General features: G+C 45.1%; 4 protein-coding genes across 8 annotated transcripts; all 4 read right to left on the bottom strand.

Annotated features, from left to right (window-relative positions):
* Positions 1 to 257: 257 nt before the first annotated feature.
* Positions 258 to 13,148, bottom strand: LOC144088704 (transcription factor MafK-like). 3 transcript variants are annotated; one of them, XM_077619305.1, is made up of 3 exons: positions 12,978 to 13,148; positions 4,586 to 4,643; positions 258 to 3,483 (listed from the first exon to the last, which is right to left on the bottom strand). In XM_077619305.1, the coding sequence occupies exons 2-3, from the start codon at positions 4,619 to 4,621 to the stop codon at positions 3,052 to 3,054; spliced, it is 468 nt and encodes a 155-aa protein (XP_077475431.1). In that variant the 5' UTR covers positions 4,622 to 4,643; positions 12,978 to 13,148; the 3' UTR covers positions 258 to 3,051. The 3 variants fall into 3 exon arrangements, with proteins under 3 accessions (XP_077475431.1, XP_077475432.1, XP_077475430.1); XM_077619306.1 differs by lacking the exon at positions 12,978 to 13,148 and adding an exon at positions 12,434 to 12,749; XM_077619304.1 differs by lacking the exon at positions 12,978 to 13,148 and adding an exon at positions 6,157 to 6,284.
* Positions 13,149 to 13,312: 164 nt separating this feature from the next.
* On the bottom strand, positions 13,313 to 17,456 carry LOC144088703 (pyrroline-5-carboxylate reductase 1, mitochondrial-like). 3 transcript variants are annotated; one of them, XM_077619302.1, is made up of 9 exons: positions 17,342 to 17,456; positions 16,494 to 16,565; positions 16,355 to 16,425; positions 15,950 to 16,129; positions 15,669 to 15,890; positions 14,459 to 14,551; positions 14,038 to 14,201; positions 13,775 to 13,975; positions 13,313 to 13,611 (listed from the first exon to the last, which is right to left on the bottom strand). In XM_077619302.1, exons 1-8 carry the CDS (start codon positions 17,424 to 17,426, stop codon positions 13,804 to 13,806), a joined length of 1,059 nt encoding a protein of 352 aa, XP_077475428.1. In that variant the 5' UTR covers positions 17,427 to 17,456; the 3' UTR covers positions 13,313 to 13,611; positions 13,775 to 13,803. The 3 variants fall into 3 exon arrangements, with proteins under 3 accessions (XP_077475428.1, XP_077475427.1, XP_077475429.1); XM_077619301.1 differs by having other exon boundaries at positions 13,313 to 13,975; XM_077619303.1 differs by lacking the exon at positions 17,342 to 17,456 and adding an exon at positions 17,150 to 17,176 and having other exon boundaries at positions 13,313 to 13,975.
* A 933-nt stretch (positions 17,457 to 18,389) lies between these two features.
* Positions 18,390 to 19,449, bottom strand: myadml2 (myeloid associated differentiation marker like 2). Its single transcript, XM_077619489.1, has one exon. The coding sequence runs from the start codon at positions 19,351 to 19,353 to the stop codon at positions 18,442 to 18,444; it is 912 nt and encodes a 303-aa protein (XP_077475615.1). The 5' UTR covers positions 19,354 to 19,449; the 3' UTR covers positions 18,390 to 18,441.
* Positions 19,450 to 20,410: 961 nt separating this feature from the next.
* Positions 20,411 to 27,612, bottom strand: notum1a (notum, palmitoleoyl-protein carboxylesterase a). The gene is made up of 11 exons (XM_077618198.1): positions 26,957 to 27,612; positions 25,499 to 25,551; positions 24,834 to 24,929; positions 24,534 to 24,594; positions 24,391 to 24,449; positions 23,618 to 23,720; positions 23,356 to 23,547; positions 22,656 to 22,753; positions 22,446 to 22,593; positions 21,499 to 21,546; positions 20,411 to 21,419 (listed from the first exon to the last, which is right to left on the bottom strand). Exons 1-11 carry the CDS (start codon positions 27,385 to 27,387, stop codon positions 21,116 to 21,118), a joined length of 1,593 nt encoding a protein of 530 aa, XP_077474324.1. The 5' UTR covers positions 27,388 to 27,612; the 3' UTR covers positions 20,411 to 21,115.
* Positions 27,613 to 27,859: the final 247 nt, after the last annotated feature.

Below are 27,859 nucleotides of genomic sequence, written 5' to 3'. Positions count from 1 at the left end.
GCAAAGGCGGAAATGAGAGCTGCCTACTTGCTTCTCTTTGGGAAAAATAAATAAATAATTTGGAAAAAAAGCACTGTTTCACAATTGTGTGGCAACATTAAATCAAATATGAAAGGTCCATCATATCTGAAATAACTATAACAATTTACTATAAATAATTTGTATCGCCATCGATGGGAGTCAATTATATATATATATATATATATATATATATATATATATATATATATATATATATATATATATATATATATATATTTTAGGTGCCATCAGGTGTAAAACGTTTTAGAGCCGATGAATCTAATTGATCATGAATTTCCAATATGATTGTTTTTTTTTTTTAAATATTACAACCATGGATAGAAAATTGAAAAATGATGATTTGACTGGTATTTCCAAAGTTCCATTATAACTCATTCAATACAGAGATTTTTTGGATTTTAGTATTTCATTGTTTGGTTAAAAATAAAAAAAATAAAAAAATAAAAATAGGCATATGAGGCGATTGTCAAGGATGAAAGCTAATTGGCAGAAAACACAAAATTGGAAATGTACAAAAAGTTCCCAGAACTCATCATCCTATTTGCCAGACGAGCCTGGAATAATGAACGCCAGGGTAAAAAAAAGTGTCAAAACAAACCAATAAAATGGGTCTCATTCATCTACGCCCTCCAGTAAGGAAAAAAAATGCATTAAATTCCATAAAGTCCTTTTCATTGGACAGCGACTGAGGACCAGCAGCCACTCTCCAAACAACAAATGAATACATAAATAAATAAATGAGGAAAAACGTGCCACATTTCCGTCCCTCCGAATGATGACGTGGCTTTTAAAGAGGGAGAATAAGCGCGAGGAGGATAGCACAGATGCCACGACGACAAGCTGACCTTGTTTACACCACCTAAGTTTAGCTCTACAGACTGGCGTCAAAAATAGCACGGCATTGACATCTATACAGTGAACGACACTGCCAAAAAACTTGTCACTTAAAGAACACGTCACGTCACGCGCTACTTCACCGTACGCGTCTAGAGTCACTAGAAAAAAGCTATCAGACTTCAATAGTAAGCCACTTTTGGTACAACTGCAAAAGAAAATGAAGAAGAAAAATAACTCACTTTTGTTTTTTCCCCTCTACACTATTTTTTTTCCACCTCGTATTTCTAGATACAACACAACGTAGTCTACCTGGTATAAAAAAAACGACAACAAAAAAACAAACATTAATACAGGGGGGAGGAGCCTCCAAAAGCCATTGTTGGATATTGATTTATGGTGCAACATTAAAAGGTGCTATGAAATACCATAGATTATATTTTGGATACAAATAATGTACTGTATTTTCTCCCATATTAGCCGTACCCTTAAAATGGTTTAAGTTGACAATTTCTCGCGTATAAGCCGCCCCCTGATTCACAATTTTGAACTCCATATTCATGGTTTTAATAGGGAGTACAAATGTGTTACTTTGAAGGGAAAAATCTGAAGAAAAATCTTGCACATGTTTTTTCTGAAAGTTTTTTCACGTTTTATGCAAGATACATATTTATTTATTAAATTGTATTCATAGACATTTTGTTTATCTTTTCTCTATTTTGAAATAAATGACCGTATCGACCGCATGGTCTTGCGAATGTCAAGTCTAATTTGTGTGCATATAAGCCGTAGCCTTGATTCAGTCATCATTTTTGGAGCGACAAATATGGCGTATATGCGAGAAAATACAGTAATTAGATCCTAATTAGTCTTCCTTTCTCCGCCCACTAAAAAAATGTCCAAACAGTAGATGACATCCTAGCAAGATGGATTTCTGCGAGCATGCTATCCACCGGCGCGCTATTCCCTTTTGTAAATTCTGTCATCATGTATTAGCTAGCGTAGCACTAGAAAGCTAGACACGACCTCCAATTCAGGTTGTGATGTCACAACCAGAATTTCTTGAGGGAGGGGCCGGTTGTTCCATGACTTAAAAGCATCCGGTTAGCCGAATCACATCATTAGCCAAGTTAGCTTTGTTGCCAAAATAGGAGTTTTTAGGATTTTTGGCGTCTTTGGTTGCTCCACCCCTTTGTAAAGTCACATTGAAGATAAAAACAAGTCCACATCTTAACCTTTAAAACAGTAAAGCTCATGTGAGATTTTTTTTTCTTTTCTCGCAACACCTGTAAACAAAAAACAAGCTAAACGCCACCATACTTTTCTCTAAGAATTGATTCAACAGTAATAACATTCAAAGTTTTGCATCACGACCTTTTTTTTTCCTTTTCTCTTTTCAGTGCATACGCGTATTATTGCATCTACCGATAATATCGGAAAGGGCTTTGTCAAATGATTGACGCGACGGGAAAGGTGCTCCTCCTCTTCCTACCTTGGCCGCCATTTTTCCTCACTTAAACTTTGCGAGCTTTCGGATTAGCGCGCTAGCTGTAGCGTCGAGTGTGCTACGATTCTTCTTTTGGGGGGTATTCAACATCTTATAAAGATGTTGTTTTGATTTTTTTCTTCCAAATAATGTCTCTTAACTCATTGGCTGACATAAAGTCCAATGCCTTTTGAATGGGAAGGTGATTCAGAGACTTGCGTATTTTCCGGACTATAAGTCGCCCCGGATAATTCCTATACTGCGACCTATGAATTTTTTTTCTCTGACCACGACGGCCATTTTACTTTTGCTACTTAAATATCCATTTGTTCTTGGTTTCTGTTCCAATAAAAGATTGCCCTGCTAAAAGTACAAATGATATCTTATTTTTTTCCTCCCGTATGCTTTGACTTATACTCGGGTGCGACTTATACCCGGAAAAATACAGTGCGTGTGTCGTTAGGTACTCACTTGACATTGAAGACACTTGTAAAGCCGTCCAATCCATTTCAACTGGGAGGACGGTCGGACCGCATCCCGGTTCAAACGAATGGGACGTCCGCGAACCGGCAGCCAAAGAGTTAATGACGGTAGCGTCCGCCAGGTGGCGTCGTCGTCCCGGACGTGGAGAATAGCTGCACCGGCCGTCCGCCGGGAAGGTTCGTACGCGTTCCTGGGTTTTTTCGCCACTACGACCTGGCCTGTGTTTTGGATTTGACGATGGTTATGACGCTGGTGGCGGCCACTTTGGCGGGGATGAGCGGCCCGATGACGGAGGCCACGGGGTTGCGCGCCACGGTCCTGGCGAAGCTCTGCAGCGCCTCGTACTTGGAGCGCAGCGCGTCCAGCTCGGCCTTCATGCCGGCGTTCTCGCTGGCCAGCTTGTGGACTTCCTGCTGCAGCTGAGCCTTCTGCTTCTCCAGCTCCTCCTTCTGCGTGACCCGCTTGACCCGGCAGCTGGCGGCGTAGCCCCGGTTCTTCAGGGTGCGGCGCCGCTGCTTGAGCTGCACGATCTCCTCCTTGGTCAGGCCGCGGAGGTGCTGGTTCAGCTCCCGCACCGACATGGCCACCAGCTCGTCGTCCGTCAGGCTGGTGCCGTTCTCGCCGGGTTCTCGCTTCACCTGCCGACGTCAGCCACCGGTCAGTACCTGGCGCCGGCCGGACTGGAAACGACGCCGCGGAGGTGGCTGCTATTTTCGTCAACGTAAAACTTCCCAGTTTCCAGATCACGACCCGGTGCGCTACGATTCTCCTTCTGCGGGGTATTTGGCGTGTCCTCAACTCTCTAACGCACATGTGTCAAAGTGGCGGCCCGGGGGCCAAATCTGGCCCGCCGCATCATTTTGTGTGGCCCGGGAAAGTCAATCATGAGTGCCGACTTTGTGTTTTAGGATCAAATTAAAATGAAGAGTATAGATGTATATTACATTTCCTGATTCTCCCTCTTTTAAATCAATAATTGTCATTTTTTAATCCATTTTTTCTGTGTTTTTAGTTCAAAAACCATTTTGTAAAATCTATAAATATATTTTAAAAAAGCTAAAATAAACATTGTTTTAGATCTATAAAAAAAACGGAATATTCAGGGCTTTTAATCCAGTTCTTTTAATCCATTTCTAAAAAAAAAATCTAAATATTATATCTAAAATGGTCCGGCCCACGTGAAATCAAGTTGACGTTAAAGCGGCCCGCGAACCAACCCAAGTCTGACACCCTTGCTCTAACGGGTACCTGGCACCGAACTGTAAAACGACTCAAATTGGTTTGGCGCTTTGGGAAAAGTCTGGCTGAACCGCCATTTTTTTTGCTCACGAAAATATCGACAGACTTTTTGGGGTGGGTGGCGGTGACGAGACGCCGACGTGATAAAAACGGGTCTTGGATGACGGATACGCGGGGTCACTCGATACGTCGATGGTCAAAGCGCCATGGGTGGATCGTGTTGATCCCGGTTTGGTGTAAAGCAGGGGTCACCAACTCCAGTCTGGTTTCCACATCTGGCTTCTCCGATTAGTATTATTATTATTCTCCAACACGCCCCAATGGAAAAACCAAGATGGTTCTCGGGCTTTCAGAGACGTTGAGGAGGAGTTGATCTTTGGATTCAGGTGAGTTTGGAAGAGAAACCGGGGCCCTCCAGGACCGGAGTGGATGACCCCTGGTCTAGTGGTTCATTGGCCTGACTCCAGTGGAGATGACGATTGTACGAAAATGTTGCCTTACCTTCAAGGCCTTGTTTCCCTTGTGTGGCGTCGTCATCCCCCAAGTGCTGCTGGCCTCTCTGTGGAAAGAAACACACGTTACTCATTGGCTGTCATGGATGATGCTCGAAAAATAAAATTTCGTCCCGCACGCCAGTTCGCCAGTTTGCATCGAAGCCAGCCCGAAAGCCCCAGAAAACCAACTTTTGGGGTTTGAACGAGGCAGGTGCGAATACACCTTAAGATGGAGTGTCCTCCGGCGCCGCATTTCCACCCTCGGCCCCCTAAACGCCGTGTCAGTAACCCGGCGTCGGTGGGGGCACTGGGTGGCGCTTTTTAAGAATTAAAAGGGATCCCCCAAGACGCGCTCATCGACGGAGTGGAATCGACGAATGAAGGACACGGGTGGAAAATGAAATTAATAATACGAGACTGGTCGCCTATTTCCATGGCAACAAAAGAAAAAAGGGTGTTACAGGTGGGCTGCTCGGCGGAGACAAAGAGAGAGAGAGAGAGAGAGAGAGAGAAGAAGGGAGGGAGGAAAGGAGGGAGGGAGGGGAGACAGACGCTTGTTAAAAATGACCTGAATACGACACCATCACACAGGCTGGGGACATCACAGGAGGTCGCGCGGTGACTTGCATTCTTGATGCCGTCTGCACGCTTCAAAAAGGAAAAAGTCCTCATAAAAAGTGCAATATCGCCACTAGAAAAAGCCTCTAGCGTTCTGCGTGGGGGAGGCGGGATAGCGCACCTAGCTGTTTGGTGACAGATTTGGCGCACAGGTTTAGCAACAAGTTGCTTTTAATAGGATTTGCTTCAGGAATGCTTCAAAATATTAGGTGGCAATGGTAAAGATACTTGGGAAAATAAGAACCCAATACAATGTACAGTACCGTATTTTCCGGCCTATAAGTCTCGCTTTTGGCTGGGTTTGCGACTTATATATGACATTTGATTTTTAAGTATGTCATTTGTTTTGTTAGGTTCGTTAGTTAGTTAGTTATAGTTAGCCAGAAAGAGAATTAGTGTAAGTAATTCAGGTGTTTGTTTATCATACATTTTGCTACATGGCTACATATCAATCACAAATGTGTGCAACATAAGCAACATTGGCGAGTGGTGTAACGCTGATAAACTCATTAAAAATTTTTTTAAATAGGTTCACGCTGTTCAAAGTTACTTTTGGTTTGGCGTTCTTTTCCCCCCCTCATTTTGGATGCAGCTTTTGCTCTGATGCCAACAATATTTTTGCCATCCAAGGCAGAAAAGCAACCAGTAGGCGGACAAAAAGCGACGGCGGGAAGAAGAAGAATGGCAAATTCTGAATTGAGGACGGCGAGGATGGCGAAGGGGGCGGTGAGCCCGCCCCCGGGAGCCCCAGGCTGGCGCGGCTGAATTTTTATGAATTGCCTGGAAGGATGCTGACAAATCAGCCGCTAGACGAGAGACCTATCGCACCCGCAGGAGATGAAAAACGCTGAGTGCGGCCACCCAGGTGGAAAAGCCAGAAGGGAGGGAGGCGACGCCGCGGAGGAGGAGGAGCTCGGGAGAAACGGGGGGGAGAAAAAAACGGCGTCCAAACCGGACAACCTTGGGAAATGTCTGGAGCTCCACGGGCGAGGCGGGCCTCGCTTTAATGATCTCATCCCATCCCATAGCTCGGGAGAGCCTTTGTTGCCCAGCGCCGCCGCCGCCGCCGCGTCTGATGAATATTTAGCGAGGTTTTTTTTTTTTCAAGGGGGGGGGGGTTTAGTCTAGGAGGTGACTCTTCAAGGGTACCAGCGAGGAGGTCTTCCATCAACAGCTGTCTCAAAATGGTGGAGGTGGGATGTGGAGGGGAGCGGGCGGCCACGCGTGGCTGCGGGGGCGAGGCGAGGGGGGCGCGGGGGGCGCGGGGGGCGCCATCACCACTTTGACAGCGGCCTTAACGGGATTATCGGGGCCCAAAGATGGGGAAGAAAATGGCCGGCGTCCAGATTACAAGGCACCTCGCCTCGGGAATGCGGAATGAGGAGGGGGCGGGGCTACCGCGGACGGCCAGAGGCGTCCAATCCGTTCCGTAGTTGCCGGTTCTCTTAGATAGGGCGTCAAGTATGGCGAGAAAATGTTTTAACACATTTGTTCTTATTTATTGCTATTTCAGATTGAAATAAGAATCCATTTGGGAAATGTTGTCATGTTTTAAAATAGCAGTAAGGGCCAGAAAAGAGGGAAAAAATGGTAATTGTATTATTTACTGGATCCCCACCCGGCAGCCCAGGAGCCAAATATGGGAATCCTAGCAGCAAATGAAAAATAAGAGAGAAGGTGTGCTCGGCTTCCAGTTGAGGGACTCGATTAACTACTAACTATTCAGAGCGTGAAATAAGGGTGACAGAGGGGAAAGGGTTCAACTTTCACAGCCAAGCGCAACACTTTTTTTTTTCTTGATTGCTGACTTGATCTGCGCCATTTTCATCAGAACCCCACTTATTGCCACCTGCTGCATCATGTCACACAGGGGGAAACACTTGTGATTGGACTCATTTATCAGCAGCCATACTGGGCCAGCGCGTCTTCCGTCTCTAGCCTACATTCTCACCGTCGACGCTATTTCACGCTGCGAGAGCCCAATCAAAGCTTGGCTATTTTTACAGCCCGTACTCAGTGGAAAGCTGCCGTAAAACTAAACAATGCCGCCTAAATCAAGACGTCCATCGCCATATACAACTGTTAGAAGGCTAGGGATAGGCTCCAGCACCCCTGGCGACCCTTGTGAGGAGAAGCCTTTCAGAAAATGTATAACATGTAACTTGCAGAACTAAAAGAAAATGTCTGACAACAGCCAAGAAACTCTAAAAAATAACCAAGATACCTCAATTCATCAAGTTTGATTTTTGTTGTTGTTTTTTTACAAACTAAATGTTCAAATTATATTTAAAAAAAAAACAATATTAAGAATACCAAGCTGAAAAGCGGCTAGAAAAAAAACAAATATTATTAACATATATGTATTGTTGCAATTATATGTTCCTATTCAAACTCATTTTACAAGACGGGAGTCAAATTTGATGAAAAGTACCAACTTTGATTTAAAGATGTTGACAAGCACTGTTTAAATGACTACCGCCCTCTAGTGTTAGAGCCGAGAAGTGCAATCTCGGGTGAAATGAAGCTTCTTGTGTGGGCCATATTCAACATTATTCTCATAATAAGCTCAAGGCCAATTTTAAAAAAAAAACCTGCCCAAGGCTGCTATTGGAGGAAAAGGGGTGCCATACGGGTGTCACACCCACTGGTGAAAAGATGAAAAACAACACGAACAAAAAATATATATATAGCCACAAGCTAAGTTAGCATGCGTGCGAAAAAACAGCCGTCGGGGGACTGGTTAATGATGTTATCCTAAGAAAAACTTTTGGGATTTGTCCAAACAACGCTGAGAGGAAAACGGCAGCGGTGCCTTCGGCGACTTCCCGTTGAATAAATATCTGAAGAAGTAAACGACAAGAGCCAAGCTCATTTCAAAGAGGAGGTGGAAGGGGGTCCCCAAGGAGTCCTTCCGCCCACAGAGGACGAGTCTTTCTTCAGCGAGACGCGCCGTCTTCGCACCCTCCCACCTTTGCTAAAGTAAAGTATAGAGGGGGAAGAAGAAGAAAAAAAAATATGCCGTTTATTTTTGTCTTGGCTTTTATGTCGCTCCACTGATCATTTTTCCGCATATAAGGCGGTCCTTCTTTTCTATGTAGGTTATACAAATGTGTCCAGAGGAAAATTAAATATGGTCGACGGGTGCTAGGCTAAATTGGATTGTTTAGGCTACCTTTGTAGAAGGGAGGGCAAAGTTGAAAGGTTAACGGGCAATGTTCGCTCTAATTTTTTGTTTGTCTGGGCAGAAAGACAACCTCCCTGAGCACACATGATTTAGTAATAATTTGGGGATTTTATTTTGTGCGCTCCATATGATTTGCTGTGCCCAGAGAAGACGAGACTAGTGCGCAATTGCGCACGCGCGCAGCTTAGAGGGAACATTGTTAGCAGGTCCAACTTAGACCTGATCCTTTTCCCATCCTCGAATATCGTGGTTAATGTAGACCAAACATGGGCGCGATCATTGAAAAATTGCAAAGTAGGCGCACCCCTATTATAACTTTTTTTTCCAGTGCTGAGTCCTAGTAGCAAGAGTAGCTTCCGCTTAAGAGTTTCAGCGTGGATTGCTACATTTTCATGAACTTTAAAAAAATAATTAAAATAATAATAATTAATAGCGGAAAAAATCGAGAGAAATGAAGACGCGATAATCGAGGGATTACTGTATATGCATAAGATAAAAAATTTGGGTGTTGCAGCAGCACAAAGAATACAGTTAGCAGTTTGAATTAAAAAAAAAAAAATATATATATATATATATACAATGAGTATAAGATGGAAAAAATACGTTGAAAAGGCAAACAGGCTCTTGGTAATTCGGAAAGAGTAGAAATAAAAGAAATTAAATTGAAATATGACAATGGCCGTGAATTTAAAGTTGCGAGAATCAAGTTGGGTTTGCTTAGGGGTTTAAAAAAATAAAAATATATATATAAAAAATAACAATATTAAGAATACCAAGCTGAAAAGCTGCTAGAAAAAAAGAAATATTATTAACATTCAAATTTGATGAAAAGTACCATTAAATGACCCTATAAGAACAACTGCATCTTTATTTATTTTTTAGGAAACGGTGTTACTAAGACTAAGTTTAAGTTGTAGTACACGTATGGGCTGCGGCGACACCCTGATTTTTTTTTTTGCTTTAGCTAACTTGGGAGTTTCTTTCATTTCCAAGACACGCTTGAAGTTTCTAAGCGCAAAGTCATCAAAGACACGAGAGTTGAAGCAATCGGCAGCGGGCAAATCGCACGCAACGCTTAGCAATCACCCTTGCAAGAGGTTTCATCACCTTCCCGTCGCAGGGGATAAAAAATAATAATAAAATAAAAGAAGAAATATATGTACATCGGCGTTGCTGGCGTCCCTTTCCCTTTGTAGCTTAAGCAGCACTTTTGTGGACAAATCCCACGTTTGCTTTTGCCTTTCTTCCCGGAGGCTATTAATTGTCCCGAATAGGCGTAACCGCTCCCCGGGCGCAGCTGCACGAGAGGCAATATGGCTTCCGTCCATCTCGCCGTCTGCGAGCGCCACGCCGTTGCGAGGCGGCTCAAATTGCCACACTAATTTACAAATAAAAATTCACTCAAAACTGCTAGGGGATGCTCATCCATTTCATGCTGTGTATTTTTTTAGGCTATTGTTAGTCACAAAAAAAATTGGGAATGCTACATTAACGGCAGCCTATTTGGTCTGTGTTTCTCCCTTTTGATTACTTTAAATCAAGGGTGTCAGACTTGGGTTGGTTCGCGGGCTGCGTTAACGTCAACTCAATTTCATGTGGGCCGGATCATTTTAGATATAATATTTCGATTTTTTTTTATATAAATGGATTAAAAGAACTGGATTAAAAGCCCTGAATATTCAGTTTTTTATAGATCTAAAACAATGTTTATTTTAGCTTTTTTTTATATATTTTAAGATTTTAAAAAATGATTTTTGAATGAAAAACACAGAAAAATGGATTAAAAAATGACAATTATTGATTTAAAAAGGGGGAAAATCAGGAAATTTAATATACCTATACTCTTCATTTTAATTTGATCCTAAAATAGAAAGTCGGCACTCATTATTTACTTTCCCGGGCCACACAAAATGATGCGGTGGGCCAGATTTGGCCCCCGGGCCGCCACTTTTACACATGTGCTTTAAATATATGATTTTTACACTTTTTTTTTTAAAATTATCATTTAAATAACAGTCCAAGCGAGGGAGTTACCCCAATTTTCAACTAAATTGGGGGGAGACAGGGCAGGCTGCCTAAAGAATCGGCATCACGGCGCCTCGGAAACAGTAGTTACCGTGTCGCCCTCAAAGTTCTGGGGTCGAGGGTTCGACCCCGGGTGGCTCCTCTCCTGCATGTTCTCCCTGGGCTTGTGTGAGTTTTTTCCGGGTACTCCGAATACCTCCCACAAGCCAAAAACATAGCTGGTTGAACACTCTAAATTGCCTAACGCTTTCTCTGAACGGTTGTCCTTTCTCTCCTCGTGCCCTGCCATTGGCTGGCCACCGATTCCGGGTGTCCCCCGCCCGGAATAGGCTCCGGCACCCCCGTCGACCCTCGTGAGGCTAAGCGGTTGAGAAAATGAACGGATAATAACAGACCGCTCCAGCCACACGGCTCTACCGGGCGCTTTATTGCACCTGCCCTGGGAAATACATTCAAATTCACGGCACGCCACGCGACGCCACGCGAGGAGGAGCGGCATGCGCGCAGGCGGTGATGAAATAAGCCGACGAGGCCGGCAAGCGCGGGGAGGGAAACTTCAATCTGCCTCCAAATGCGCAACAGTTTCCAAGGTGACTTTAAAAAGAGAAACAGCGGCGGATAATTCATTACCTGGCCTCCACGCGGGCTAATGGGCTGAAAATGTCATCCCGCCACTCGCGAGGGGGAAACAAGAGCATCTGCCCCATCAAAATAAGAGAAATGGACTGGTAAATTGTGTCAAATGGCGCCGGCAGAGTGCTGCCGTTTGCCTGGATTACAGAGATGGCGGAATCGTGCTAAAGCAAATTAACGGTGGCGCCCAGGAGGAAATTGCTCATTTTCAACTTGAAATGACTCATTTGCATTCATTTTTTTGGCAATTTGAGAACAAACATTGATATTGACAATGCGAGGGGAGAAAAAAATACCACGTGCATACATTTGTAGTGCTACAATACAAAAAAGCTGCCAGTCAAGGAGGAGAAAAGGTCAAATAATAATGTTTGATAATAGATTTTAAAAATGTGCATGTTCTCAGAATTTGAAAAAACTAATAAATTGGCTTTTGCACACCTCACTGAAATATATTTGCCATGTTTTCTTCCTATCCGCCCACAAATAACACCATTTTTGCCATTTTAGTTTTTAATTTGTTCATTTATGAGGGGGAAAAACAGCACATTAAAGCACTTGATCCCAAAATGTACAAATATGATCATGTCACATCACAATAATCCATATGAAATGTTGCTAGGCGAATGTCCCCCTTTGCATATTTTCATCTAAATTTCCTCAGAGTAGGCAAAATATTGTACGACAAGGCAGAAAATCAGGTTTTTGCAAATGATGCAAGAATGAATTATGAAATAAAGTATGGAATACGGAAAGAGGAATGAACGTGGGGAAGTACGGTTAAAAAAAGGTTGCAAAAAAAGCAACTATGGAGAAAGTAAGAAGTTAAGGAAGGAAGGATCGAAAGGGACGCAAGAATGAATGGAAAGCAGCTTGCAAAGGAATAAATAAAAGCAAGCAACTCAAGAAAAAATGTAAAAGGTAAAAAATAAAAAAAATTCGGGAAAGTGCCACACGTGTACTTTATATTGCTTAGCGTGCATTTTGCGAACGGATGTGACACATTTGACAGCTCTTTGCTACTGGAGTGTAGAGGCTTTTTTTAAAGACAAACAAAGCCACATTCCCAGAGGATGCCTATCCGATCATCCTCCTCATCACTTGATGCTCAGCTCGAGCCACCTCGAGCCGAAAAAAAGCCCCTTTTATTCCCCCTCCGAACGCTCCTTTGTGATGATTCAGCAAATTTTAATCAGAATAACGATGCCGCATTCAAAACAAAAGACCTCAGCTATTTCCTCCGCTGGCTTTCCAAATTGGCGTGCCAGACAGCAGATTCGTCACAAAAAAATACATTTAAAAAATTAAAAATGGGGACGGGGAAATAAAATAATAGCACAATACATTAGAAGCCCGATAAAGGGGCTTCCGTGGGGAATAATGAAAAGGACCAACCTGGCTCGGCTTCGTGAGTTCGGGATCGACTGCTCCTTTCAACGGCGAAGTGATGGAGCGGCAGCAGGTTCGCAGGAGTTGACGCTAGCTAGCCGAATACTTTGGACATTCCACGACCCCCTCCACGCGTCAAAGTGTCAAACAACTCCCCCGCCTACTAATAAACAAGCGGGGCATCAGGGAAGGAGAGTAGGTTACCCCCCTTCCTACCTTCCGCTTTCCATTCGGGAGCTAAGCAACTCACGCTACTACCGCGTCTCCCCCCAGTGACAGCGAGCCTAATATTCTGACATTTTTCCACCAAGACTAGCCGTTTTATCGCGCCACGCGAAGCACTTCCGCTTTCGAAATGAGACAAAACGTGTGCCCGGGCCGTTCGCAAAGGGAAAAGGACGCTCTTATTTTGAAAGTCTGCCAGTCTGCTAAAATTGTGCTAGCTTTTATCGAATGGAGCTAACTGGCTAATCCACGAGGCTAACCGTGTCCCGCTGTCAAAACCAAAACAAACACGCACGCGACTCAGCATAAACAACGGCAAACTCACCTGACTCAGGGGGGACGTCTCCTTCCGTCAGTAGAATTTTGGACACCGTACATGCGAGGAATTCCGTTTGTTTCGGGAGGGTAAAAACAGGTAATTAAAGACGCTCCTTGTTAGTTCCGGCTTGTTGTTTGTACCGGCTGCACGTCATCATGTTTGGTCACGTGACTTCATTCATGAAACCTCGGAAAAAAGAACATTCTTGGAACGTAACTTAGAAAGTAATGACGAGTGGCAAATGATTTAAAAAAGGAATTGTTTTCCAATGACCACACAATAACTTGGTCATAATAGCGTTTACAATTCTCCAATTAATGAAAAAAAAGATTTGACCAAACTTTTCTACTCGTTTAATGTTAGTTTATTCTTATTTTTTTGACAGCAACTGATGTCCAATTCATTTGCACAGCAAGTCAATGACAGCCCTCCCACTTCAAATGGATTTGACCTAAATAGCTGAAAATAGCAGTTAATAACATAAAAAAAAATGATTTGCATCTTTGTGACATTATTGTTTTATCACAACGTAGTGAAATAAACACTTGTAGTTTGGTTCTTTGCATATTTGGAGGAGGATCTAAAGACAGATGACTCACTTTGTTGTGTGTTGGCCGATACCAGTTTTTGCAAATCCCCACTGTGAAAAATAAAATAGCTTCGATTAAACTCGGACGATCATACCCGTAAGATTATAGAGCGCTTTTCCAAACATTGAATTTTGGTGTTTTACAATGCTTGTACTTTTGTAAGGTCCCCTTAAAGTTCCCACGCCGAGAAGCAAACTCAGAAAACTCAGTCACCGTGTTCACGTAGCTCTAAAAAAATGTCATCACTTCTTCTTTGTCCTCGGATGGTCGGCGCCATTGAAGACGCTAATGCCGCGCGATCGCACGCCACCGGCTTCCACCGTCACGCCCGGCTGCTGCCCTACTTTGTCCAGGGTGGTTTTCTTGATGGCGGCCGGGGAGATCTTCTCCTGGTCCGCCAAGGACTGGAGCTCCCTGGAAAAGAAGGTCAGGCGGCCGGAACCGAGACGTACGTGGTCTGGATCCGACCTCGCTACCTGGTCCTGATGCAGGAGGCCTCCACGGCGTTGATGAGGAGGCTGCGGAAGCCGCCGCTCTCCATGACGTGGAGGGCGTGGATGGTGGCGCCCCCCGGCGAGCACACGTTGTCCTTGAGCTGCCCGGGATGTTGCTCCGAGTCTAATAACATCCGAGCGGCGCCCTTTCAAGCACGCAAAAGGCTTGAGATTGGTATCGGCCCCGCTCTAATTGAGTCGTCGCCCGCCGCCGATTCTTCAGAGAGCGCTCAAAACCATGGCTTTCTCTCATTTCGGCGTTTGAAGGTACGGAAATAGCCGCCGCTCAAAATTGTGCAATAGCAAAGACTTTTCTGAAATGGCACTCGCCTTGACGTGACATACCAAGCCTTAGGATCATTTCTCAAATTCTTTCGTGCGGGATAGTAAAGAAAGTTCATACCAGCAGGGCGTGAGCTCCGAGGCGTACGGCCAGCCTCCTGGGAAGGCCCATCTTGACGCCGCCATCGGCGAGGGCCTCCACGGCGGTGAAAGCCTGCAAGACCGGGGGTTAGAATTAGCATTTTCTTCATAAACGTGTCTATGCATTCACGCCTTTGTTCCTCCATGCTTGCGGACAAAACAACAGCGACATTTCTCCAGGTACTCCGGTTTCCTCCAACATTCCAAAAGCATGCATGTTAGGCTGGTTGGACACTCTGTCAGACTCGGGTTGGTTCGCGGGCCGCGTTAACGTCAAGTCGATTTTAGATATAATATTTAGATATTTTTTTTTATAAATGGATTAAAAGAACTGGATTAAAAGCCCTGAATATTCAGTTTTTTATAGATGTAAAACAATGTTTATTTTAGCTTTTTTTAAATATATTTTTAGATTTTACAAAATGATTTTTGAACTAAAAATACAGAAAAAAATGGATTAAAAAAATTACAATTATTATTAGCCTAAGGTTTTCCTTTAGCAGGGATTTAAACGCCCGCCTCCAAAAATGGGCTGCAAAAGAAGCTGTAATTCAGTCTATGTGGTCTTGCACTTTTCACCTTAAACGCTAGATGGAGCTAAACACATTCATAGTCTCTCTCCATTTAGTTTAGCCAAGGGTGTCAGACTCGAGTTGGTTCGCGGGCCGCGTTAACGTCAACTCGATTTCATGTGGGCCGGACCATTTTAGATATAATATTTAGATATTTTTTTTAATAAATGGATTAAAAGAACTGGATTAAAAGCCCTGAATATTCAGGTTTTTTATAGATCTAAAACAATGTTTATTTTAGCTTTTTTTTATATGTTTCTAGGTTTTACAAAATGATTTTTGAACTAAAAACAGAAAAAATGGATTTAAAAAATGACAATTATTGATTTAAAAGGGGGAAAATCAGGACATTTAATATACATCTATACTCTTCATTTTAATTTGATCCTAAAACAGAAAGTCGCCACTCATGATTGACTTTCCCGGGCCACACAAAATGATGCGGCGGGCCAGATTTGGCCCCCGGGCCGCCACTTTGACACGTGCTCTAAATTGCCCCTAGGTATGAGCGGGTTAGGGTTACAGCTATATTTTGTACGAGTGAAAAAAAAGTACTTCTGTAGGCCACGCAACTGGAGATGGAGGTAAACGTGTATTCCCCGAAACACCGAGACTCACGTAAGCCGGTCCGCTTCCGCTCAGGCCCGTGACGGCATCGATGAGGTCCTCCTCCACTTCGGTGCAGTAACCCACGCTGGCCATCAGCTGCTCCAGGAGCTTTCCGTCCTCCACTTGGGCGTGGGTGCCCGTGGCGTAGACGGTGGCCCCTTCGCGTACCACCACCGGCGTGTTGGTCATGCAACGCATGACTTTGGGAGCGGCGCGATACTGGAGCAGCTTCTGCGGAGGCCAACGCTTCCGTCAGGATTCTCTCGACGGTCGGCGCCGGGTTTTCTCGCCTTCTCGATGGAGCTGATGGCGACGCCCGCGGCGCAGGAGACGATGAGGTGGCGGTCTTCGATGCTGGGCCCGATCTCGTCCAGCACGAAGGGAATGATGTGGGGCTTGACCGCCAGGAAAAGGACGTCACTCTTGCTCACCGTCTCTTTGTTGCTCGTGGTGAAATGAACGCCTAGTTTCTGCACATGCACGGAACGGAAAAGTCTACACACCCCTGCTTGAAGGTCAGCGTTGGCATGACCGCAGCTTTTTAAAGAGAACCCTGATTACAATGACATTTTGCTTCTTGCAACGGATGGCTAATAGACTAGCTTTTAAAGCGAGAATGATTTTAAACAGTTGTATATAACATTAAAATGAAACAAGTCATTTTAAAAGGAGCTTCATGTAAAACTTTGACCCACCCGGAGACCCTGGACGGTGGGGAGATCGCTCTCAGGGGAGCTGGCTGTGATTCTGTGAGCGGCGATGACGCCTAAACATATCCACATTTTGGGTCACTGCGCCGTTCAAATAAAAAAAGGGCGAGTTTGGGAATCGTACCTGCGGATGTGAAGCCTCGCACCAGCGCGTGAGCCACCTGGCCCGCTCCGATAAAACCCACGCTCATGTTACCTGCGTGCAAAATGAGAAAGTTCACTTCAGTATCAATGGATCCGCTGGAAATGACCCGTGTCAGGTGCATAAAAGTGTCCAAATGTTGATGAAATTAATCTCACACAACGTTATTTTTAAAAACGAGTCAGTGAGTCAATACAGAATAAAATGAGCACCGGGAAAATAAAAGAGGGGATATAGTATACACCCACATCCTGGTATTAATATGATTTCAAGATCAGAATTCAGGCTATTATTAGATTATTTTGATCAACAGTTGGAGTACTTCCACTGGACTGCTTGTATCTACAGCTGTGAAAATTAATTTAAGCAAACCAACCATCTACATTACAACAAATTATTCCTAAAAGTGAGCATTTAGGAAGTAAAATTGGTCAGATAACAGTTTTATGATCATAAACCTACCAAGATACTGCTGTAAATATGATATAGCATGAAAAATAATGTATAACGTGCATGTTATGGGTAAATTACTGGGGGAAATGTTAATACTATATATAACAAAATTGTTTCAAATGTGCAGTAATCCAAATTGAATAAAGTTCATAAGAATATATCCTTAATACATATATAGCTCTTACCTGTAGCTTAAAAAGTAAATTATAAAACACAAAAAGTCCATTAATAATTGTCCTTCAGTGAGGTAAACTCGAAAAACAAAGTTTGACAAATGAAAAGGGAAGAATTTTGAAAGCTAAAAGGGTAAACAAACACTATTTGTTAAACGTGTTGTCAAAAGCTCGATAAACATTTATTTAAAAAGAAAAACTTACGTCTAAAACGACGGAATTCTTGAAGGAAATTGTACTTTCCACGTCGATTTTGCCTTGTTATGAACAGTACCTGAGTGCGAGACATTTGAGCGACGGCTAGCCTAGCCAATGACACTGCGCGTTGGGGGAACGTGAAACGTCAAGGACCAATCACGTGAAATAACAAGGGCGGGAGGACTGTCTTCAAGGCGGAACCAATTGCATCATTTTGTGCCGCGGGGGGGAAGATTAGCAACGGATGCGCGATGCTAGCATCTGCCGGCTGGATGTGGAAATACACAAATTTACAAATAAACATTTGAAGTTTGTGAAATGTTAGCACCTCTTTAAAAAAAGTGATATTTACAGTAATGAAATAGCTAAGCTTGGTGCGGCTAACTATAATAAAATGTGTAGAAAATTAGTTTTCAGTGATTTACTGGTTGGCCTATTGAGAAAAAAAAGCTACATACATAAGGGAGCTAATATTAATAAACGAATACTGTAATAAACAATGTATTCAGAAATATACACAACAGAACAAACAGCAGAAAAAGCATGTTGACATGAGCACCTGGCTCAGTCCAAGTTGTAAATTAAATATACTATTGTGATACATATTTTATGCATGGTGATTAATTTTTACGTTGTGAGAGAGTGCAAATTCCTCTTATTTTCTTAACCAACAGTACACCTACACTTAACGATGACTGTTGTAATACCAAGTCTCTCCTATGAGGCAGCAAAGAGTATAATGAAATAGAAGGAGTTGTAAAAACTCTCACTCAAAACTGAGTAGTACAAGTGTTTTATTTGTGTGCGACATAAATAAATATACGGGCAAGTCTTTTAGACTTGATCATTTCGTTAGTAGTTGGCATGTTGACAAAATACGAGCACCCCCGACCATACGGAAGTCCTGCGGTTGCTGGTGAGCCGGGGGGAAAAGGGATTTTGGCTCCTTGAAAAGTAGCAAAGAACGTTTAAGCACCCCTGGCGGACACTGCGTGTTTTGAGAGACCCCTGACTAAAGGATCCCAACACCCCAAACGATCCTGGAGGCCCGGGTTGACGTCGCGCTTAAAGAATCCTGCTAAAGCGAGTCTTCGTGGAAGGAAATTTCAGACGGGGGCATTGGAGACGAAACGAATCCTCTGCGAGTAGATGAGATCCACAAAGTAAAGAATCAGATTGAGGTTGGTAAAGACGGCCACCACCATCTTACTGTCCCAGGGGCATTCTCCCCGCGGACAGTGGTCCGGACGATCGCTGGAACTGTACTTCTTGTCGAAGCTGAAAATGGGCCAGACCAGCGCCGTGCTGAGGTAGAGGACCACGGCGGCGAAGGTGTAGATGACCACGAAGCGATCGAATGGGAAGCGCAGGGAAGCTGTCCTCCCGGAGATGGTGAACAAGACCACCAGCACAGTGACGCAGAAGCACAGGCTGTACACCACCACGCAATACTCGGTGGCGACAAAGTTTTCGTACTGGCTGCGGTTCTCCAGCGCCCCGAAGATAATGCAAGCCACGAATCCCTGGACCACCTTGAGCAGCCCAGACAGCGTGGCCATGTAGCCCACCACGGCGCCGGGTTTGGCGCGAGTGATGAAGACCTCGGCGGCGTAAGGGAAGACGCAGACGGCGGAGACCACGGTCACGGCGATGCGGTAGGCTTGCTCCTCGCAGCCCTGGTCGGGACACTCCGTTTCCAGGAAGTAGACGGGGTAGACCACCGAGGCGGTGACGTACATGAGCGTGGCCAGCATGGCGAAGGACACCGTCAGGTTGTCCCAGGAGATGGGCATGCAGACGTGGAGCCTGGTGATGTCCAGGCTGAACACCACCAGCGTGACGGCCAAGCAGAAACACCAGGCGAACATGCAGAAGTAGCCGTAGTCGGCGGCGTAGTCCGCCTTGTGGGACACCAGGGCCACCACGGCCGAGCCCAGGAGCAGTTGGCACATTCGGGCCGCCCCCAAGGGGGACAGCACGGCTTCTTTGTTGAGGTAGTGCCCGCCGTGAGCGTCCATCTTGAAGAACAAAGTCCTCGGCCCCCTCGCCAAGTGGTCTTTCTTTTAATAGCCGACTCCGGTACTCCGCAGCGGTCTCTCGAAAACGAGCAGACTTGGATCAGTTTGATTCTTGAGCCCCAAATATCTGCAGCGTATTCCAAGGTCAGTCAAATCTACAGCCCTTCCCTCTCTGGCTAACAGGTGCGCCGCTTTGTGGTCTTGTTACTCGAGACCCTCGGCGTCGTGCGTGTCGCCCGTCGTGGGAAAAACTCTCCAAATTGTTCCGTGCGCGGTGCTTTTCGTCAGTCCGGCCGTTGCCGTCGAAAGGAAAGTTCCTACCGTGCTCGCCACTCTCGAGCTTAAGTGCTAAAAATAGGGGCGAAAGGGTGTTCCATAAGAGCGCGGGAGGCTACATGTGGCGGGCAGCGGGGGAGTCGTCTTTCTCGGGAGGGTGAGTCAGAACTCCTGCCGGAAGAAAGTGCCGTTTATACGCTGCGTAATGACAGGGTGGACGGGCGAGACGCCCATTAAAGACGCCAATTACGCAGCAGCCAAGAGAGAAAATTATACAGAAGCGGGAGCTAGCAAGTGAACGCCAATAAGCAGTTACCCAAAATACGCATGGCAAGTGTGATAGTTGCGCCTTGGATGATAGACTAGTGCGTCTTGTACCTGACGTCCAATCCGTTCTCACTGGGAGGGATGGCAGCAAAAAAAATGACGGCAAAGTTTATAGGGTGGCATAAATAATTCCTTCCAAAAAGAGCTAATGCTGCTAATTGGCTAACTTGCTTCTATATGCACCACCAAATGTTAGCATTAGCTAGAGCTAAGCTAGCCCTGAAGAAGAAGAAAAAACTCAAGAAAACTTCCCGAACCAAAATAAGCACAGGCCACATTTTTTTTACATGTATTTATTATTATTTTTATGTATTACAATAGGTTAATTTGCAACTGTTTTGAGAAATTAAATCGTTAATTTTATTTATATACATTCCATCGTCCCACGGGCCTCCATTGGCCCCCGAGCCACATCTTTTAGACCCCCGCTCCAAAATGAGATGCAAGAATGATCATAAGAGAACATTTGTTTTTCTCTTTTAAATGAACGTAATACGTCTTTTCTAATACCAAGACGTGGAAACACAAAGAGGGAAAAACACAGCCATGTATTTACAATTTTGCAAAGAATCACTTCTCTGCAAAAAAAAAAAACACTAATAAATAGGATTTACATGACGAAATAAATATGTAAATAATCAACGGAGCTGGAGTTTCTCCTGTTAAAAATATGTTTCAGAATAAAATTACAATTAATGATACCGCGATTGGTTTGAGAAATGATCCATACGGCATTGTTATTATATTAAAAAAAGTGACCTTTCTGACGGAATAAAAACACGGAGATAACGTTGTCAACACGCCCAAAAAAAAACTATACAAATAATCTAAAAATATACAAATATTTGTCTCCCTTTGTGAGGATTGGGCCCAACTAGCCAGAAGCTAACTTTCAGATTTAATGGCACGCTGGTGTGTGTATATATCTGTTTTTTTGATGACATTTGACTTGACCAGTGACTCTTTGTAATATGGGGACTAAGGACAAAATCCCTAAAAACCAAAAAGTGTATTTGGGCCCTAAAAAACGTTTGTTTTGGGAGGTTGTTTGGACTTTTCCCCAAAACCGCCTTACAAATGGGAGGAGTTATGACACCAAGTCAGCGGCCATTTTCAGTTTGTTTGTTTGCCTAAAACTGGGCGCTTATTTGTCGCTATCTTAACTGCCGCTACTGAGCATGCCCAGTAGTTTGGCGGGGTCCAAGCCCTGCTGCTGCGCCATCTTCTGCACGTCGAAGCCCATGCGCATGAGGAACTGGATGACGCTCATCTCCTGGCCCGTGAACTGGTCCCGGACGGCGGGGCAGCTGGGGTTGCAGTGCGGCCACGGGCAGCTGTCCATCAAGTGGACGGGGCAGCCTTTGGGCGGGGCTTTGTTGTTGCGGTTGTCCTGGAGGCTGCGGTCCCAGCAGTGCAGCGCCCGCGGCAACGACGTGCCTTTCACCTGCACGTCCGTCCAGTAGCTGCACGCGGGTGGTAGAGGGCGCTCTTTACTCACCGCTAGCTAGGCTAAATGGCTCGGCGCGCTTTTTCTGTACTCACTTTCTCGTGATGACTTCGTGAGAGAGGCACGCGGGGGCGAACGTAGCTCTAAAACGGGAAGAAAAAAAATACATCGGATGTGGTGGCTGCGTATCGATTCATTTTTTCGTACCGCGTGTCCTCGGAAGGGTTGCCGGGCGGAGCCTATCTCGGGCGATGGCGTCCCGGACTGGTCGCCGGTCAGCCGTAGAGACATACGACCGATCGTGCCGCCGCCAATCAAGCTCAATGTTCATGTTATTGCATTTTTATGGTCTAGTTTAGGACCATTTTAGATATAATATTTAGATATATTTTTTATAAATGGATTAAAAGCCCTGAATATTCAGTTTTTTATAGATTTAAAACAACGTTTATTTTAGCTTTTTTTAAATATATTTTTAGATTTTAAAAAATGATTTTTGAACAAAAAACACAGAAAAAATGGATTAAAAAATTACAATTATTGATCTAAAAGGGGGAAATCAGGAAATTTAATATACATCTATACTTTTAATTTTAATTTGATTCTAAACCAGAAAGTCGGCACTCATGATTTACTTTCCCGGGCCACACAAAATGATGCAGCGGGCCAGATTTGGCCCCCAGGCCGCCACTTTGACACCTGTGGTCTAGTGGATTCCCTAGTGGATTATTTATTCAGTGTTTTGAAATATTAGAAGCTGGGGTCCTATTGGGGGTGGGGCTTGATAACCTTGGTAAACAAACATAAGCCGATGAGATCAAATCCTGCACTGGAAATATATATATCAGTAAAAATATGACATGGTTGGAATGTCAGACTACACTACAATGTTCTTTTGACCGGTTACAGACATTGAAAAGCAAAAAAACCCAAAACAATAACTAGCCAGACAGTTAATATATAATAATTTTAAGCTGCTATAGTTTTTGGGTAAATTTGAGTTGTTCCCAAATCCCCCCCAAAATAAAATGGGCGTACTCACGGAACGTCCTTGAGGGTGTTCCTCAACTCAAGGCCCAGATTTTGGATGTACCGCCACTGGCCCTCCTGCACCGGCTGCCCCGTCAACTGGACGTTGTCCACCGTCAACTGGGCCTCGTCAAACAGCCACTGGACCACAAAGACCGGGCCTGGGAAGCGTCCCCGTTAAACCCCACGGACCTCCTGTGGATTCGGAGGTGCCGGAGCCTACTTTTGATGGAGGGGAAGACTCGGTAGCCGAAGAAACAATTCCACTCTTCTCCTTGGTGGGCTTGCTTGCATTTCTCGGGCACCACTCCTCCCCAGTACCTGGCCATAAGGTCAAATACTGAGTCCAGTCGAGTCAAAATGGCGTCGGTGAGCAATCAGTGCAGCCTAATGATTTGCAGCTGGATGACAATTTAGATTCGAGATCATGAATGGTTTACAACTCCTGTCATGTGTTCACACGTAGATGAAAATGTGATTTATGACGTCGTGAAACTGCACTTATTTTCGAAAGGCAACATTTCGACATGTTTTTTGAATCGATTATATGCAGCCAAATCATACGAAAAATGTAGAGTAGGCGTGGCAGTACACCCAATGACCACCAGAGGGTGTGACAAACAATGGTGACGTCGTATGAGCTCATCTGTGGCGTCCGAATTCTGACGTCACATCTTTTTGATTTGAGATGGCAAGCGACTTCAAATAAAATTCAGTGCCATTGACGTCCGAGATGATTATTTTCAGATAGTACACACAAATATGTCCTCTGTATGCTGAGCGCCGCTTATGTGAGGTCATTTCAATTCGGAGTTTTCAACTTGTGCTTTATGGCTGTAATATCTTTTTAACTCTTAAGTTTCATGACGACCCAGAAAAAAAAAGATTCTATCGTATTCTGGAAAATTCAACTTGTAGCCTACTTGATGCCTCTCTTGATGGTCTCGCTGGGCGCGCAGCTGACGGCGTCCAAGCAGTCGCTCAAGTCGTACTGCTTGTTGTCCAGGAACCAACCCGAATCGGCCAGGCCGCGCACCTGGATGGCGCCGTGTCCCAGGCCCTCCAGCAGTTCCGCCACGCGGTCCACGTTCAGCAGCACGCCCGTCCCGCCGGCGCTGGACGCACAAGGACACTTTTCCAACTCCTGCTAAGTCGCCGGCTCGGGCTTATCCGCCCGCCACGTACCTGCTCCCGGCCAGCAGCAAGACTTTGGCGTTGTCCAGGCTCTTTTTCAGCAAAGCCTTCACCACCTCTTGAATGATCAGCGAGCCCATAAAAGCGTAGCCGCCTGCTCGCCGGACAAAAGCCAAAACGTTGGGTCACGCCGGGACAATTTCAACCAACCTCTCTTAACCTTCGTGAGCGCCGTCTTGTGGCCAAAGCAATAAGTTCACTTTGTGTTCACAGAACAGATTGCTATTGAGTATTTTCGACTATTTTGCTCTATGTACATGTTATGTAAATACTATTTTTGTTCTCGCTTCAGCTCCTTTTTCTGGAGTGACCTACGTCTTCTTTCACACTGTAACTCATGGTTGGGGAACATGTGGCTCGGGAGCCACATGTGGCTCTTTTGATGGCTCTCTGCTAACCTGTGCGCTAAAACGTGGAAACCGATGAGTCCATCTACCCTTTTAAAAATAGTCTAAAATGAAGCAACAACATGTGGCTACCAAAATATTCCCCTAAAACGGAGCCTATGGCTCGGGAGCCACATGTGGCTCTTTTTGATGGGTGCATACGGCTCTGAGCTCAAATATGGAAGCGGCTGGTGACCAATCGAAGCGGCACATTGGCACTGTGGCGTTGACACTAACTCTAGCGCCGCTAATGATATATATATATTTTTTTTCATTAAACTCTTGTGTATGTATACTCTCATTGATTAACAACAATGTAACAAGCGACCCCGCTTTAACCCGTGCAAAAGACCCAATCAGGAGCGTCCGGCCACTTACTGTGCTCGCTTTTGGCGGTGGCGCCGCTCCACGCGTCGCTGGAACAGTACGGGACGTACCTGCCAAAACAATATTTCACCAATGGTAGGAAGCATGTCATAATTGTATTTTTTATTTATTTTTTTAAACAGGAGTCCACCTACACCATGTTGGCATTCCACCAGTGAGGGTTTTCCTCCGGCAGCGGAGACAGGATCCCGGTGCCTGCGCAGACACATCGCCGCGTATCATTATCGTTAGCTCGCCGATTATAGTCATTAGGCCGCGTTGAAAGACGGAGGCGGTGGCGAGCGATGGCGGGCGCCGAGGCCAGCGACTTCAGACAAACACAATAACTTTGTATTCATCTATTGCGTCCAAATGAGATTTTTGAGCCAAAATGGTCGTCGATGAAGAAAGAAGACGTACGTGTAAATAATGATATGCTATGGAGTTGAACCCACCTGTTTTGGTTTGAGGCCACTTGGACGAGCTCATCAGCCTCCTCATGGTCTCGTATCGGCTGTCGCAGTTCTCTTTGTTGAAGCAGTACCAGCCGCCTGCGCACAGAAACACGCGTCTTTTACAGCCATGGACGGCGAGCCACGTCCAATCGCTTGGCTCTTTTGCCGCTGGAATGTAAGCTAGCTCACATTGGTCCGAGTGCAGGGGTGTCAGACTCGGGTTGGTTCGCGGGCCGCTTTAACGTCAACTTGATTTCACGTGGGCCGGACCATTTTAGATATAATATTTAGATTATTTTTTTTAATAAATGGATTAAAAGAACTGGATTGAAAACCCTGAATATTCAGTTTTTTATAGATTTAAAAGAATGTTTATTTTAGCTTTTTTATATTAGATTTTTAGATTTTACAAAATGATTTTTGAACTAAAAACACAGAAAAAATGCATTAAAAAATTTCAATTATTGATTTAAAAGGGGGAAAATCAGGAAATGTAATATACATCTATACTCTTCATTTGAATTTCATCCTAAAACAGAAAGTCGGCACTCATGATTGACTTTCCCGGGCCACACAAAATGATGCAGCGGGCCAGATTTGGCCCCCGGGCCGCCATTTTGACACATGTGTCCTAGTGGGTAGATGAAGAAGATTTTTTGACTCACCCTCCAGGAATATCAGCCAGCGTCTGCTTCCTTTGGATTCTTTCAGGTAATACCTAAAGGATGAGCAAGAATACGCCATTGTGTCACAAACACACGCCATCTTTTGGCTTTCCGCCAGCGTAACGATATACACGTTTAAACACTGTATTTGGACTTCCCCGCGACAGATAAGACGCCTTCGGGCTTTATGTTTTATCTCAAATGTTGGCGTCACCATCTTGCGGGAAAAAAGGTGACATTTGGCAGCGGCGGTGGCAAAAAGATGGCTTATCTCCATCACCCCTATCGCTCTCCTGGGTCAAATTGCAGTTTTTTGCGCTCGTCATTCTTTGCCGGTGATCTGGCGACGACAGCGATGAGCAAATGGATCGGTATTTTAGAGATTAAAACCAAAATCTGGGGGTGGATTTTGCGAAGCGGAAAAAACACGGGTGCGACGATCGATTTAACTCTGACGAGCAGGGCCGGTTTTTGCAATGGGCAATGTGGGCGCTCCCCAAATTGGTTTCTGCTGTCTAGATTTGGCTCCCTCTAGCGTCATTAGGGTGTCGCTGCATCTCGTCTAAAATGTGGCAATTACTGGAACAAAATCTCGATTTTGCTTCCTCAAACGTTGGCCCTATTTGGTGACTTTCTCCCATTGGAGTCAGCGAGGATGGAAACAGGCGCGAAATTCAATCCCGGGAAGTCCATCTCGCGCGCATTAAATTATTTTATTCATCAGCAAATGAGAGCTGATGGATTTAGCATCTCGGACAAGTGCTGAATGTGAAAAAAAAATCATAAAAAAGGGGCCATCTGTTAGCCAAGCGCCGTGTCTCTAAAGAGCTTTAGCAGACGGGCTCCCGTAAAAGGAGGAATTACGCAGAATTACGACTCTTAAATCCGCCAATAGACCGAGCGCGTATCGTTTTGAGTCACGTCCGCACGTGTCTACTGCAGTCCAGGATACGTCAAAGTAAATCAGAAACAAATTAGACGGCCTCCAAATAGAATGAATAAAAGTAGCCACAATATTCCTGGAATCGGCATTTCTTTCTGTTGCTTTACTATCAAAAGTATTCTTTTACTCGATCACTCAAGCGCAACTTTTTTTGCTCGGAAAAACTGTAAAGTGATGAAAAGGATCTAAAAATGTGCCAAAGCCTCAAATTTTTTCTCATTAGACGCTGATTATTAATCTTTTAAGAAGAGGACCCGAATTATTTAGAACTTGCACACGGCTTTTGTCAATCATACAAGTAAATTGCGTAATTTTTTGTCAAAATTCCATTTCGGACCCCGATCCCTATATTGAAGAACACTTTAAAACGCTCATAAACACTTTTTGCTCATCGATCAAGCAAAAAAATAAAATAAAATAAATGCATGTTCAACTCAATGTATTCCCATTTGAGGCGATAGACGTCCAATCGCTAGCCGCAGTGGACGTCTATCGCCGTCCTTATAGGTACGTACCCCGCGGGGCTTCCGTCGTTGCAGGTGACCGAGGCGTTGTCCAAAAGGTGCAGCCTCATGTCGTGGTCGAGCTTCTGCGCCGAGCACGGGTACAGCGACTGCGCCAGGTTCTTCACCTGAGTCATGAAGTTATCCATGTTGTCCTCCACGGCGGTGAAATCCAGAGGGAAGCTCTCGGCGGCGGCGGCGGCGGCGGCATTGGCGTCGCCTCGGTGGCCGCCGGTCGACCGGTAGGTGGGAGGCGGCGGCGGGCGTCGCGCTTGCGGGCTGCGGGAACCACCAGCACCGGCATTGGCCCCACCACCACCACCACCACCGGCACCACCACCACCGGCACCGCGGAATCTCCGCGCGCACTCTCCGGTCCCGACCCGCATCGTCGCCACCAGGAGCAGCGGCAGCAAGGACGAGGCGATCCGGACGGCTGTCATCTTTATTCCTTTCGAGCAATTCTTCTTTTCTTCTTCTTCTTCCTCTCCTTCTTCTGCAAAGTCTTTTCCTCCTCGCGCGCTCGTGGATTTTATTCAAACTTTCCCCCCTCGGGCGCGATTCTAGCCAATCAGAAGCGGCTGGGCAGGACCGGGGCACGATCGAGCGTGGCAGGAACGACCGTGCAACCACACGACGGACACGCCCACAACCCTTTTAGTAGGGGAGGAGGGGGGTGCTTGATGACCACCACCCCCCAAAACAACAACAACACGTGCTCCTCTTGATCTACGCTCTTTTATTTCATGTGGTGGCTTTTATTGGCCTTCAGCTGCCCATTTCCCCACTGCGACGCCCTTTGATTATGATTGACGGCTGGCGACGTCCAATCTTTTCAAACCGGCCTTTCAATGGATCTGTCCACTATTCAGCCCGCCTCTCATTGCATACTTGTTTTTCTTCTTTTTTTGTATC

Source organism: Stigmatopora argus, chromosome 14, assembly GCF_051989625.1.
Source record: "Stigmatopora argus isolate UIUO_Sarg chromosome 14, RoL_Sarg_1.0, whole genome shotgun sequence".
Classification (NCBI taxonomy): Eukaryota; Metazoa; Chordata; class Actinopteri; order Syngnathiformes; family Syngnathidae; genus Stigmatopora; species Stigmatopora argus.
The sequence above is the reverse complement of the archived record's forward strand: the minus strand, read 5'-3'. Positions and strand labels throughout refer to the sequence as shown.

Excerpts from the sequence above, each read along its gene's own strand:
- LOC144088704 (XM_077619304.1), bottom strand. The coding sequence starts at position 6,212 with ATGAGATCATTAAAGCGAGGCCCGCCTCGCCCGTGGAGCTCCAGACAT. Across the intron at positions 4,644-6,156 it reads AGCTCCAGACATTTCCCAAG|AGAGGCCAGCAGCACTTGGG; the intron begins GTTGTCCGGTTT and ends TTCTTTCCACAG. Across the intron at positions 3,484-4,585 it reads AGGGAAACAAGGCCTTGAAG|GTGAAGCGAGAACCCGGCGA; the intron begins GTAAGGCAACAT and ends TGACGTCGGCAG.
- LOC144088703 (XM_077619301.1), bottom strand. The coding sequence starts at position 17,426 with ATGTCTCGCACTCAGGTACTGTTCATAACAAGGCAAAATCGACGTGGA. Across the intron at positions 16,130-16,354 it reads CCACCGTCCAGGGTCTCCGG|AAACTAGGCGTTCATTTCAC; the intron begins GTGGGTCAAAGT and ends GTGCATGTGCAG. Across the intron at positions 15,891-15,949 it reads CCATCAGCTCCATCGAGAAG|AAGCTGCTCCAGTATCGCGC; the intron begins GCGAGAAAACCC and ends TGGCCTCCGCAG.
- myadml2 (XM_077619489.1), bottom strand. The coding sequence starts at position 19,353 with ATGGACGCTCACGGCGGGCACTACCTCAACAAAGAAGCCGTGCTGTCC.
- notum1a (XM_077618198.1), bottom strand. The coding sequence starts at position 27,387 with ATGACAGCCGTCCGGATCGCCTCGTCCTTGCTGCCGCTGCTCCTGGTG. Across the intron at positions 24,450-24,533 it reads TGGTGGAATGCCAACATGGT|GTACGTCCCGTACTGTTCCA; the intron begins GTAGGTGGACTC and ends TTGTTTTGGCAG. Across the intron at positions 21,547-22,445 it reads AACACCCTCAAGGACGTTCC|AGCTACGTTCGCCCCCGCGT; the intron begins GTGAGTACGCCC and ends TTCCCGTTTTAG.